Source organism: Pygocentrus nattereri, chromosome 2 (assembly GCF_015220715.1).
Source record: "Pygocentrus nattereri isolate fPygNat1 chromosome 2, fPygNat1.pri, whole genome shotgun sequence".
In the NCBI taxonomy this organism is placed as follows: domain Eukaryota; kingdom Metazoa; phylum Chordata; class Actinopteri; order Characiformes; family Serrasalmidae; genus Pygocentrus; species Pygocentrus nattereri.
Window position 1 is genome coordinate 39,344,760 of NC_051212.1, and position 14,596 is coordinate 39,359,355.

The 14,596-nt window shown below is 39.4% G+C and overlaps 1 protein-coding gene across 1 annotated transcript in view; it reads right to left on the minus strand.

Annotated features, from left to right (window-relative positions):
* eif2b3 (eukaryotic translation initiation factor 2B, subunit 3 gamma) overlaps positions 1 to 14,596 on the minus strand; it is a 57,380-nt gene that overhangs the window by 10,071 nt on the left and 32,713 nt on the right. Inside the window, exons 6-10 of the mRNA XM_017718423.2 lie at positions 10,348 to 10,437; positions 7,991 to 8,124; positions 6,830 to 7,020; positions 6,630 to 6,692; positions 5,807 to 5,955 (exon numbers count right to left, since the gene is read on the minus strand). Coding sequence (XP_017573912.1) covers positions 5,807 to 5,955; positions 6,630 to 6,692; positions 6,830 to 7,020; positions 7,991 to 8,124; positions 10,348 to 10,437 — 627 coding nt within the window. The remainder of the gene's footprint in view (positions 1 to 5,806; positions 5,956 to 6,629; positions 6,693 to 6,829; positions 7,021 to 7,990; positions 8,125 to 10,347; positions 10,438 to 14,596) is intronic.

Consider the following 14,596-nt stretch of genomic DNA (forward strand, 5'->3'; position numbering starts at 1 on the left):
AGTAAAAGAGTGCGGGTACTAGACTGGCCTGCCTGCAGTCCAGACCTGTCTCCCATTGAAAATGTGTGGCGCATTATGAAGCGCAAAATATGACAACGGAGCCCGGACTGTTGAGCAACTGAAGTTGTACATCAAGCAAAAATTAGAAAGAATTCCACCTACAAAGCTTCAACAATTAGTATCCTCGGTTCCCAAACGCTTAGTGAGTGTTGTTAAAAGGAAAGGTGATGTAACACAGTGGTAAACATGCCCCTGTCCCAACTTCTTTGGAATGTATTGCAGGCATCAAATTCAAAATGAGTGAATATTTGCAAAAACCAATAAAAGTTTATCCATTTGAACATTAAATATCTTGTCTTTGTAGTGTATTCAATTGAATATAGGTTGAAAAGGATTTGCAAATCATTGTATTCTGTTTTTATTTATGTTTTACACAACATCCAAACTTCATTGGAATTGGGGTTGTATATTGTTTGCATTTTCTGCTTTCTGCTTCCAATTCAATGATGTTGAGTGTCCAGTCCATTTAATTTTCTCAGAGAAGGCCTCCTGATAGCTACACATCCTTTCAGACTGATAGTGTAAAGTGGTCTTCTCACAGTGCAAAGAAGGACAGAATTACCTATGGCTGTAAGTATGGATTTATCTTAAAAACTGTACTTAATTGTAGTGTGGAATGCAAATTAAATGATGGGTGGTCCCCGACATTGCACAGTGCAGCAGGATTCCTTCCATTTGTTTAGGGCATTCTTGACCCTGCTATTGCACACATCAGCACAATGCTGAATATTTGTGGATGTGAGTTTAGAGACAGTTTAGTGTTCATGGGTCGGGGCTTTGAACTGTGCGTGCTCTGACGCGTGCATGCACACATACACACACACGCGTGTGCCACCAAAACACACACACAGCTTTGAGCTGCTTGCTGTTTACACCACACAAAGAATAATATTTTGCTGGGATCACTTTGGTACCATAAAACTATGTTTGCTCAGGCTGATGTTTACTTGCGATGCCGGAGCCAAGTCTGGCTTTCTTCTCTCTCGCTCACTCTCTTTGCTGCAGAAAACATGCTTTACCGCCAGTCCTCCACTTTCATGTCTTTGCACTAATTGCACAGCTGAGGGTCTTGTCCTTTCTTCTCCCCACTCCCCACCCCCCACAGCATGAGGGGAAACCCGATACAGGCCAGTTTTCCACAGGTTTGTTTTATTTTCCTTTTGCCACCATTAGCATATATATTAAAAACAACACCGGCATCTTGACGCAGACTGTGCCATCCTCAGCGAAAAGGACACGGCTGGTAGAGAATGTTCCGCTAGTGTCAAAACTTGTTCTGATGTAGTGTTGATGAAGGAGAACATGAAGAGGAAAGAGCGTTTCACACTTCCCGTTAGCCACGCCCCCCGTATTACCTACCACAAACCAGAGCAACATTAGCCTCTCTGTAGAAGACTAGGGATGGGCATATAAGCCATCCTTTGCTATTTGAATAGTTCTGTTTTTAAACAAACAGTATTAGTGTAAACATTTTAAACACATTGTACTAAAATAAATGAGTAATGGAATGTCTGAACTTGAAATACTATAGAGATTTTTTCAAAAGTCAGAGGCCAGCTTTTATATTTAATTTAATATTTAAAAGTTATCCATATTTTGGCATCAGTGAAAAAAATGTCAAAAATGTATTTATCAGAAAACTACGTAAGCCTCAATAACTATATAATATCAAATGCTTCAGTATTTAGTGTCTTCAACCTTTACCACAGCTTTCATTCTTTTCAGGAGATTTGCATTCACTTTTTCAAAGAAATCTGCAGACCTTCAGTCTTAGATGTTTCTGCTTCTCATGAATCAAATAAGTCCAAACATTCAATAATATAGAGTTCTGGAGGCTCTTTGTCTGATTTGCAAATGTTCATCTTCTCCATATTCTCTTCTAGCATTGTCTTTTCAGAGTGAAAGGATGCACACAGAAACACCTGTTGATTTTTTCAGATCTGAACAATGAGTGGAGCTTGATTTTCTTCTGTCTCCCAAAGATGAAAGTATTTATCTGACAGTGATAGTTTTGCATGGTTGTTAGGAGTCTCATTTTCTCCATATCTTTTAATTAATTTTTTTTTTTTTTTGGAAACTCTTTTTCTTCACTTTCCTGTTCATTATACAAGTCCTTAAATATAAACTATAGGAATATATATACATACACAAAACATCTAATAAACATTTTTTGCAGATAAATAAACGATTCTGTTATAATGCTACTACTATTCAACTTCACATATTGAACACAGCTGTAGATGTATGTTTGTATATTTGACAAGCTGCATTCCTATGGAGTGCTGAGGTTTAGCACCAAAAAAGAGCATCTCCATGCATCTTCAAGACTGAGCTGTAACTACAAGCAGACAGGGGTACAGACAGAAAGCTTTACAGAGGCTGTAGAGTGAGAGATAAAGAGAGTCCTGTGCACACTGTGTATGCACAGTGTCAGTGTGAGTGGCTGCAGGTTACAGGATGCAGCACACCACAAACACATTTCCACTGACAGAAACTTTTTATTCTCTTAAGGTGTTCAGTGAAGTTACAGAAAAAAGCATGAAGAAAAGCAAAGAGAGAGACCTAAGAGAGAGAAAACTAGAATGAAAGATCAAGTGAATGACAAAAAGAGAAAAGCTAGACAGGGAAATACTGAGACAAAGAAAATGAGGCTGAGAGAGAGAAAGAGGGAATTACAGTTAAAGAATAAAGTAAAAGAGAGCAAAAGAAGTCAGAGAGAGATACAAAGAGAAGGAGAGAGAGGCAGAAAGGGAAGAAAAGGAGAGACGGGAGAGACAGGAGAGAGAAAGACAGAAGAGGCAAAGGGAGGGAGTGAGAGAGAGAAAGAAAGATAAAGTGAAAAAGAGACAGAGAAAGGGGAGAGAAAGAAGTGTGAGAGAGAGAAAAGGGGAGAGAAAGAAGTGAGAGAGAGAGAAAAGGGGAGAGAAAGAAGTGAGAGAGAGAGAGAGAGAAAGAGAGACAGAGAGAGAAGGGGAGAGAAAGAAGAGAGAGAAAAGGGAGAAAGGAAGGAGAGAGAGAGACAGAGACAGAGAGGTAGGGGGTGGATGCTGATGGGAGATTACAAGGATTGGAGATTAAAACAGAGAAGGACCACCAAAGAAGTGGTGCTGAAATACCACTAATTACTGACAGTGTGTTCCTCAGTGTGAACCCCCACTCTGCCCTACACACACACACACACACACACACACACACACACACACACACACACACACACACACACACACACACACACACACACACACTCCCCCAGCCCAAAGTCCCAGCGCTTTGTAAACATGCTCTCTCCTACACGCAAACAAAAGGCCCAGAAATGCAAGGGCCTTCTTTAACATTGCTAATCCCCTCTTACATTTTTTTTATCATTCTGAAAGAATTACTGTTCCTTTCTCTCCTTTCTTTTCACCCCTCCCTTTCAGACAAGCCCTAATTCGGACATGAAGGTCCCTGTGCTGGCACTGAAATCGCTTACTTAAGAAGGGAAAAAACTGCACTAAAGGGAAAAATAAAAAGCTTTTCGGATTTGGACACAAGGCGCTCATTTCGCTCCCTCTTGTAATTCAGAGGATCCATGTTATCCTCCATGTTTTTCAATAGCCAGCAAGTTCATCATTTACCTAAAGAAGCTTACATCTAAACTGTTTCCACTAGGAAAGAGAAAAAGGAGGAAGAAAAAAATGCATTAGGAGAAAAGAGCATGATTCAAGTTTTTTGTGTAGCAGTTTAGGAAGTTTAGTTAGTGCTCATCTTTTTTAGAGGTTTGTTGAGTTACTCAGTGACCAGAGCAATAACGGACTTGTTTCTTCAGGGAATCATTACATCTACATTCATCACTTTTTCCTGGTGTTTGTTGCTATCGGTGACCTGTTCTGGGTCATTGAGCGCCTTCAGACATTTGACAACAGAAGTTTCTGTTTTTTCTCAGCACAATAAAACGCAGCAGACACAAAGCCCCCCCCCTTACTTTGAGCCAGTGGAATGGCATTCTATGGCTGCCTGTCTCAAACCTCTAGGTCTGGTCTAATGATGAGACAGAAGAACAGAAATACAGAAAACACGCTGCATGATAAGCACTTAATCCAAAATATCTGTATATCCTGTAGGCAGCTGTCCAGTTCCCAGAGACGCCTTCCTACCCGAATCTTGGTGGCTGCTACTACTAACTACTAGCTGTAGTGATTACGTGTCTAAGCTGGCAACATTGGGACTTATTCACCAACTGTTCTTAAGAAATTTCTTCTCAAACCCCAAGATTCAGACATTCACCAATGCTACCATATTTGGGATTTGTTCTTAGGTAAGAACATAATCTACACACACTCAAGAGCACAAAGGTATAAACAGTTCTGGCTGTCGAGAAGGCATGATGAATCCGATATAGTCTTAAGAACACATTCAAGAAAAAAGGAAGATATTGACGAAGGATATAAATACACATACATACACACACATATACACACATATACACACTAATATATATATATATATATATACACACATATATATATATATATATATATATATATATATATATATATATATATATATATATATATATATATATCAGTGACCAATTGTAAGCAAACAACACGAGGGTTGTAGCTGATGTAAAATTGCTGCTACATCTATACAAATGTCAAGCTAGACTCATTGTGGTAAAAAGCCAGTTCATTGTAGAACCTTATTTGATTATATTTTTACCTGATATACATTCTAAATATTTTAAAAATGTAACACTATAAATATTAGGACTTAGAATATTAGGTTAGATAGAGTTAGTATCGGTATCCACACTCAGTATCGACTGATACCAAAGGATCAGGCATCAGTACTGGAAGACAAAAGGGGGTATCAGTGCAAAGTGTAAAGTTTGGAAGGTTTGTCAGAGTTGTCTGAGCCTAATTACAGCTGAAAATCTCTATTTAGTGGAGAGGCTCAGTGAAGGGTACACTTTGGCTATATTCACATCAGAAGCCCCATTGCTCAAATCCTATACTTTGATCAGATCTGATCATTCTAACTCAATGGTTCGCATTTGCATAGGTGACACAAATCTGTCATTAGCGTAATCGGGTCTGTATCCTGAAACAACCTGTAGGCACACATCCTAATCAATAACACCACGTGAGAGAACCACGTGGGACATGAACAACAAACTAACAAGCAGAACAAGCCTTCATAACCAAGATCATTTACGCAGGACAGCTCTCAGCTGTTCATTATTAGAGCGGTATTTGCAGAGTTTACAGGCCCTTAATTCAGGTTCAGCCCTGCTGCCTCTTTAAAGGCTAAATGATGGTGCATGCGCATTTAAAAGAAAAAGAAAAAAAAAAAACTTATGAATTCCAATTAAAGCATTCTTAATAGGATCACATGAAATGTATCCATTTGTGCCACTTTAGCCTGGTAACGTGAATGTAGCCTATGACTTATTTGCTTCAATTTAAAAGTGCATCATATTCTTCAAGACATTTTAGAAAATACAGTTTCTACCACTATAGAATAATAATTAATGACACTTTTGTTGAGAATGTAATGGACTGAAAAGTAGAATAACAATATAGTTTAACAATATATTTTATAATTACTGATTAACCACTTACATTCTGCTGGTGTGCAGGCAATATATACAAAAAGCTTACTCAGATAAGGAGTCTATAATCAGTTATGATTTTTAATTTGTGCTAAAGTAGCAGAGCAAGATACATTAACAGAAATTTAACAGGAAGCACAGGCAAACACATACCCTTCTTCAATAGTGATGCCGTTCATGATGATTGAGTTGGTGACTTTAACCTTCTCCTTAACTGTAGTGGATGTGCCAATGGTGGAACGCTTGATGGATGTTTTGTCTGCTATCTGGCAAAAAGCTCCAATGATGCTATCACCTCCAACCTTAAAAAAGAAGAGAAAACACAGTTACCATACTGCTTAACATACACTTTCGCAAGTCACACTGAGGAATCACATCATTCGTATTGACTCCGTCACTCCAGAGAGCACAGTTCCAGTTTGCAGCTCAATGCTGGGTGGGCTTTATTTCCCTCCAGCTAGACTAAACTGCTGTTGCTCTAGCGTGTCCAATTCTACTGGCAATGCTTTTCTATGGAGATTATACCAAAATGGATTTACCAAAATTTGAAATTGTTTACAATTTTATAATGTTTATCAGTGCTCTTTCACACAAATAATAAAAAAATCACTGAGAATGTCTAATGTGTCAACCATGACAGCCACTGATGTAAGTCCATCCAAGTCCTGTCCACCTTCAATGTATGTCACTTGAAGAGGGATACCTCACTCTGGGATGCAAGCAGACATGTTCACAACAGGTGTAGCGATGGTTAAATTATTTATTTTGGCCAGAGAATCCCTTGAAGACAGCTTAATTCACTAATCAGAACGAGCACCTTAATAGCTCTAGGGGAAAAATGAAGGTTTAAGGATCTACAAAGTGTGAACCATCAAAATCATGTGACACAGAAGAACTGACTCCAAACTTTCACTGTGTCAGAGTATACTGAGTTTGCTCTAGTAGTGACTTCATAGACAGCGTAAGAAACACTCACCAGACTGCGCTCAGAGATAACAGCAGAGGGGTGGACAGGAGGCTCTTCAAACAGCTTGGGAGCCTGAGAGATACAGAAATAGATATAAAACCAAACAGTCCATCTTAGAATCCTCATGTATATCAATTATAAAGGTGGACCTGCCAGACTTTACATTCCAATTAGATCACACTGCTGTGTGTTTTGGTGTGGGCACTAACCACACGGTTGGCCTCGACGTATGCGGCGAGTGTGTTGACACGGTAACATGTGCCATCTTCCATTATGTGGGCATAGCAGCGCAGCTGGCCTCCGTGGTACGCCTCGCTCATGTCGCCACGGTGATCATTCCAACATGAGCGCTCACAAGCCAGCTGCAGCAGAGCCTCGTCTTTAGAGGAGCTCAAGATCTCTGTAGAGAGGTGTGTGCACATTAGGCTCGATTACTACCTCGGAAAAATTAATGGTACTGGCAAATAGCAAAATCGATCTGATTCAGATTTCCTTTTTTTACAACTACTATGCTTTAAAATGTGCATCGAAACATAGGCGATGATGCTCAAACAAGAAAAACACAGCCAATAACATACCACAGTGTGCTTTATTTCAGGTTAGATTTGCTTCAGGATTGCAACTGATTAATTCTTTGTCTCTCCAATATACAATCCAGCACTTTCTGCTGATATTGGTCCAATATTGATATTCATATTGAATTACATACACACTGATCACTCAATTTACTATGCAAAATACAATAACAGTTTTGAATGCTGCTTTGTCTTATACATATAATTAATGAAAAATGTATTAATGAATAATTATTTTTAAGAATGAATGAATTTTCTAATATTCTAAATAGGGATATAATTGTTTAAGCAATTTAATTGTCCAATACTATCAAAAAACTAAAAATAATGGTGATCTCGGACACTTTTCATGAAGATGATAAAAAAATTCATGTAAATTAAAATGTAAATGTAAAATGTTAATACAGAATTCCTCCAAACTCCTCAAACTTAAATGTTGAGATATCAAGTATTTTACAATAGCTTCACATATGGCTCAGCCAACCAGATTTCAAAACAAGAGCCATGCATTATAAGTGATATTTTTATGGGTTGCATCCTTGATTTTAAGTTTGTCGCTTAACAGTTGATCACTGACTAACAATGGGGAAAAAAAATGCCAAATTTTGTATCCTTAATACTAAAACATGCTCAGCACAAACATATCAAACATGACACTGCTTTTTTTGCCACCACTATCAGTTTAACCAATATGCAACAGGAAGAGAAAAAAAAGAAGAAAAAAAAACCCTTAAAAATCAACAGTCAGAACAATTTATGTATTCCCTTAAGTGTCATTAGGAGACGGAAGCTTACCCAGGGAGGCATTGGCATCTTTTCTCTTCAGATTCTGATCTGTGTGCTCGTCGTCCCTCTGGGAGCCCAAGGCCTTGGTAAACTGCTTACGCACCAAATATGGCACCAGCTCCCCTCGCAGAGACGAGATAGACCTGGGAGACCACAACAGTTATTTAAGAATTTAGAAAATGAATTTTTATATATATGTTAATTATATATATTTTATTTATACACACACCCACATTACACACAATAAAGCATAGGTAGATCTCTGACCTTACTCTTTTAGAAATTATTCAATGCATTACATTTCAATAATTCAATTTGAATCAATCATTTTGGTACAACTCAGAAATGCTTTTTTTCCATAACACTGAATACACAAATGAGACTGCCTTGTAGGTTGAAAACATTTAGGATAGTTTGAAAAACATTCTCCAAGTCTCTAACCATCTCTCCTCCTCAGTGTCACACTCTCACCCTCTAGCTCCTTTAGAGCAAGATTAGCATTTCCATCTGAATGCAGAGAGAAAAACAACAGTTACTCTGTCTGTTTCTCTCCTCTGGTACACTGTGCCTCAGCAGCCGAGAGAGCAAGCGAGAGCAAGAGAGCGAGCGAGAGCGCGAGCGAGAGAGAGAGCGAGAGAATGTTAAGTGTTCAGCACAGAAGCTGAATGGTCAGTCTATGTACGACCATGATTGATACTGAATGGAAAACTGAAGGATGAAGTGAAAAGAGGAATATTCATCTTCGATTCAGACTTTAAATGCAACCTCAAAAATGATCAAAATTGATGTATTTACTGTGTTAATTCATGTCTTTGGTCATATTACGTATGATATTATATCTGACTAAATATATAATTCTTGCTGTCCTGCTATTTTCCATTAAAATTAGGGATGCACTGATATGAAAACTAGGGGCAGTTGCTGCTATTTTACATGCATATATTTGCCAATGCAGGAATACTGCAGATTTATAAAATTCCCTGAAATTGGGAACACACTCACAAAAAAAGAATATCACACTCAGCTCTTTCAAAAAATAAGAAATGCATCACAAAACGTGCCTTTGAAACACTGTAGAAATCTACACCTTTGTCAAATGGCAATTTTTTTTTGTCTGCCGATTCCAATATGACATGACATATCTATCTATCTATCTATCTATCTATCTATCTATCTATCTATCTATCTATTTATATATATATGTATATATACACATATACATACATACATACACACACACACACATATATGTGTGTTTTTTATATATTAACCAAGAAGACTATGTTTTATTCCCCCTTCCTAGCACTCCCACTTAATATTGAGTGAAAATGCTCAGCTAGTTCTCTCTCATGTCAAAGCTTTAATTTTATTGTGAGCTGTGTGCCACCAGAAACATGAACTAATGAATTCTACTGTCCCTTGCTTTCTCATTTGCTCGTGGGTCATGGATAAAACAAGGTTGAGTTTCAATAACGTGCTCTTAATATTTCAAGTTTGAGTACACTGACTGAGGCTTATCTAAGTTAGCCTAATGCAAAGACACAGGCCTATTCATTATGATTTAAAATATTAAATAAGTATTCCAAGTTTTGCATACGTGTTACCCTAACACCATCTGGGTCTTGACAATTTGCCACGCCAACACAGACAGACATGTGTGCAACATTATGTAAGGTTTTCTACAGGCTGCAATTGACTTAGCACAAGCTAAGCAGCTGGTTTGTGTGTGGCCTTTTTACAAATGCAGACTCTACTTTGTCAAGCAGTTTGCGTTTGTTCATTTAAAATACCTGTTTATATATTTATCTCTGAGCTATTATTATATCACAAGGACAACTACATAAGAATTTGGTAAAAATATATATTCTTCTATACAGCATTTACATGCTGAAGAATCTTAAGTAGGTATCATAACCTCAATTCTACAGGAAAAATTATAGCCATTTTTATTTAATCAAGAGCTGTGCAGCCTACTGTCCAATCTGAACTGGTGGAAGCAAAAGCATGTGTGCTGAAAAGACGCTTAGACCTAAACATACAGGGAAAGCTTATGCTACCATAAAGCTCTTGGGTGGCACATTGTAAAAGTACTTAACACCTCTCAGGGACACCTAATTAACTCTGAACCCCCCTTAGCACTCGAACAGAGCTAACACTTACCAAAAAGAAAGGAACTAAAGGGTTACTCAATAATCCTGTGAAATGAAACTATGTAGTTTAATTATGTACCTTAGTTTAAACACTCATCTTGTGTGGTGGCTCACTTTGAAATAATAATAACGCGAGGGGGGTTAAGGAGAGAGAGAAGATAGAGTGCCAGAAGAAGTGTGAAAGACATTAATATTGAGGGAAATTCCCCAACTTACTTGTTGTCGACTAAGAAGTCAACCACAGATCTCTTAAGGCAGTACAGGTGGGCATCCAGAAGCCCTGTCTTGATGTGCATCTTGGGATGTCTGAGGAAAAGATAGAAAGAAAGAGAAAGAACAAGAGAGAGAAACCGAGAGAGAGAGAGAGATCAAGATTCTAGTGAACACGAATGAAAAACAACATTTGTATTTTGGCATGAAAAGAAAATGCAACAATTCTAATCTGTGCAGGGCAGCCATGTTAGCCAACATCACACTTGGGTAAACCCACCAAAGCCTGATGCGGCAAGCTACAAAACTTTAACAAAAACATTTGGTATGCATCGTTCTCCTCCGGGCTTTCAATTCGATACATTATAATTAGATTGCAGAACTTGTATTTACGCTGCGCACGGCCTTTCATTTTCTTTTCAGATCCGCTCTTAATTAGCCTCTAAGGGAACATATGAGTGGAAGGCCTAATAGCCTTAAAATAAAGGGGAAAAGAGTAAATAAATAAATAAAACAGTGAAGTGACATGAAAGGAATGGAGTGTGGCTGCATCTGTATATTGTCCGAGACACCACAGCGAAGTCCCTCTCTCCTTAAAGCCAGCCCATCACCTCCCTATAGAGATCTACTACTGAGATCAGGCTTGGACTATAGCAGAGTTCTGCTCCTGTATGGCCACATGCATATGCCAGCAGACGTCCCCCAGACACTTTTATAGTCTGCTGCTGATATGACGACAGTCAAAGAGTGCTGAGCAGATTGAAACAGGCCACACAAAACGGCTGCCGTCAGGCCAGGCTGACATAAAGTGAAGATTGATTCAGACCAGAGAACCGGGTAGAACGCAATACATCAAAAGTACATTATCAAGGGTCATTAAATGTTTTAATTAAATGTTAAATCTTCAACCAAGAGTCATTAAATGTTTTTTCAATATGCAAAATACACTCACTTTATCAGAAATTCCAACTTCATAGATCCATTTAACTGGTGTACCACATCATCTAGCTCTTCTTCCATGATTAGTTTCTCACCACAGAGCACTCTTGGCTGGATATTTTGGACTAGTCTTAAACTTGCAGTGACTTTTTAACAAATGAGATGAACTCACTGGACCAAAGAGTCATCTCTGATGTTTTCATAGCGACAATCTTAGACGCATTGCTAGTCGCTGCTCCTGGTCCCTATCATCTGCTTCTCCAGGTGAGGGGCTAGCATCTTCATTCATCATATTTTGGAGAATTAAGAGTTTGCTGTGACATTTACGATGAGAGGACATTAAGAAAGCCTCTCATTTGCAGACCTTTACTACAGCCCGGCCACCAAGTGCCTGAAACACTGGCCTGTTTGCTCACCCCACTCTGAAAAACAGACCTACACACATTAATCAGTGTATATGCAGGAGGAGAGGATGTGTGTGTGCTTTGTGTTGGGGAGGCCAGCACATGAGAGGATGTACATTATGATGACACTGAGTAGTTCCATTAGCCGGCGGGGAGAGGTCTTCCTGAAAACTGTGAGAGACTGTGTGTGTAGCAAATATCTCAGTGCTCGTGGCCACATATGGTCCCAATGTGTGCGGCTCCCACGCCCCTTCACTCACACAGCGTCCTGTACGATGAGGCAGATCCAGAGGGGAGGTGAGAGCGGAGAATAAAAAGCAGTGACATTCTGATTTATACTAAAGCCTTCAATGTGTGACATCACGGCTTGGCACCTGGGGGGCAGGAGCCGGTGAGTGAGACAAACAAAGAGTGAACGGGTGAGTGAACGAAGGAATGAATGATGATCTGGAGGCCCACGAAACACTGCGGTCGATGGAAGAGAAATGACAGATTTGAAAGGGGTGGGGGGGCGAGGGAACGCAAGCAGCTGAACTCCAACCTGGAGCAACAGGTGCTGTTTATGGGGGGAGGCAGAGGGAGAGAGGGAGAGAGAGAGAGAGAGAGAGAGAGAGAGAGAGAGAGAGAGAGAGAGAGAGAGAGAGAGAGAGAGAGAGAGAGAGAGAGAGAGAGAGAGAGTGTGGGCCCTCCCTCAAAGCAAAAGTTAAAGGAAAATGGACAAAAGCACAAAGAAAATTGAGGCTTAAAATATTTCTACTGTATTTTAGGCCTGTACGACATAAAAAATAATTATTATGACATTTTCTTGTTAGATAAATCAAGATTGTATTGATATTTCAGCTGCAGCTGCCTTTGGGAAACCACAAAACCATGTTTTATATTTTCATAACTTCACAACTCTTCCAAACAGCTGGGATAATTAAGTTGAACAGATAGCACTAAAAACTGTAGAGAAGGGCATTTAAACTAAAGACTGTAGGGATTTACTCTACTGTAGTCCACTTGCCCCACAATAATCCATTCTTTTAACAGAAAAAGGGACTTAAAACATTACGTGTACATAATTATTATTTAGCAAACCATTTGAATGTAAAATTAGACCTCCCCACACCATGATTATCTGTTTATCGATGATCAGCTTACAGCTTATTTGTGAATCATAACCAATATCCAATTTTTTCTATTTTATTTGTCCCTTAGTTAAATATCTGTTAATATTCTGCGTACCTGTCTGGTCTGTTTAGTATGTTACATGTCATACATGTGTGCATTCGCCAAGACAAATTGCTTGTATGTTTAGCACACACACAGACAGACAGACAGACACACATACACAGGCAGACAGACACACATACACAGACAGACAGACACACACACACACAGACAGACAGACAGACACACACATTTTCTAAGCCACCTATCCTTCAGGGTCAGAGAGGGAGCTGAAGCCTATCCCAGGAGTCATTGGGCACAAAGCAGGAAACATCGTGGACAGGTTGTATGTTTAACATCCCTGGCAAAATAAAGTGACTGAGATTGCACTGCCCTATCATAAAGGTCTACTGCATTTAGCTACGTAAAATCCTTTTGTCCGTTTCTTTAAACATGTCTAAGGTAATGAACTAAATTTGGGGTAAGGGGACAATTCTCTACATTACTAGTAACTGTTCCTGATAGTGATAGTAGCGTAATGCTACTTGGGAGGTGTTATAATGGGGTGAAAATTTATTTGTAACAGCACTGCGGAGTGATTCATTCTTCCTCAGGTCCTGTGTTTCCTCTCCTGGCTGTCCGGACGCGACACAAGCGGCGGGAAAAGCCTTCAGGCTGGCAGCATGACTCACGCTAATGGCTTTAATGGCTTTCTGTGGCCCACAGCGGCATGGCAGCGCGGTGAGCTCATGAGCCGCCCAGCACGCTGTCTGTGTCAATGCACATGCGTACACACAAGTAGAGCAAATTTGCCCAGGCCTCCAGGCCTCTCCGGAGCCGAAGATGTCCTCTGTATCAGGATTTCTGTTTTCCCGACAAAAGAATGTGGATCCAGTGGTGGTAAAGCTGAAAAGATGAGCACTGGGCGCTGGGTCGATTCCATGAGTTTGAAAAAAATCCATACAGGATGTATCCTTCCCTCCAAACATCCTGGGACATCCTAGACTACAGAGAGCTTTGAGGGAGTAAATGATGAACATCTATCCCATTCACACAGTAAATGAGAGCAATGGTAACATAGGCTTGTGGCTGGTGCCAAATTACAGTGCCCAGGGTTGGTAAAACTAAGGTTTAAAAAAACCGAGGTCTTTAAAAAAAAATTTAAAAAAGGAATTCATCTATTGATTTATTTCATGCAAACACATTAATATAACATAACTTTTATCCATGATGGGTGAAGTGATTTCCTATATTAATGCCACATGTATTGTACCTAGCACATATGAGATGTTCTGGAAATGCAGCTGTTATGCTGCATTGGTTGAACATGCTCAAAAGGTAGGCAGGGTTGGGGGGGGCACATTGTGCGGCTGTGGCAGGCAGATATCATGCCTGTCCAAAAAAAGTACCTTTGTAGGACATCTTCAAATTACAGCATCAAGTTTCACACAAAATGACTTTAGGTCTCAGGAAAATACTACCATGTCTCCTCTCCTTCAATCAGGCAAAACAGCCTTGGACAAAAGGCATCGGGTTTAATGGCTACAGATATCATGGTTTAGGATGGTAAAGTTTGTGTGACATTTGCAATTCTGTTCTGTATTGTTAGATTAATTCCAGTTTTACAGGCAAAGTAAAGATAATATAGTACAACCACAACTTTAACTAAACTCTGAACCACATCAACTTATATGCATATCAACTCATTGTGTGTGCAGTGTTAGGGCAACATCACAAAAACATGCACAAATGCATTGTGG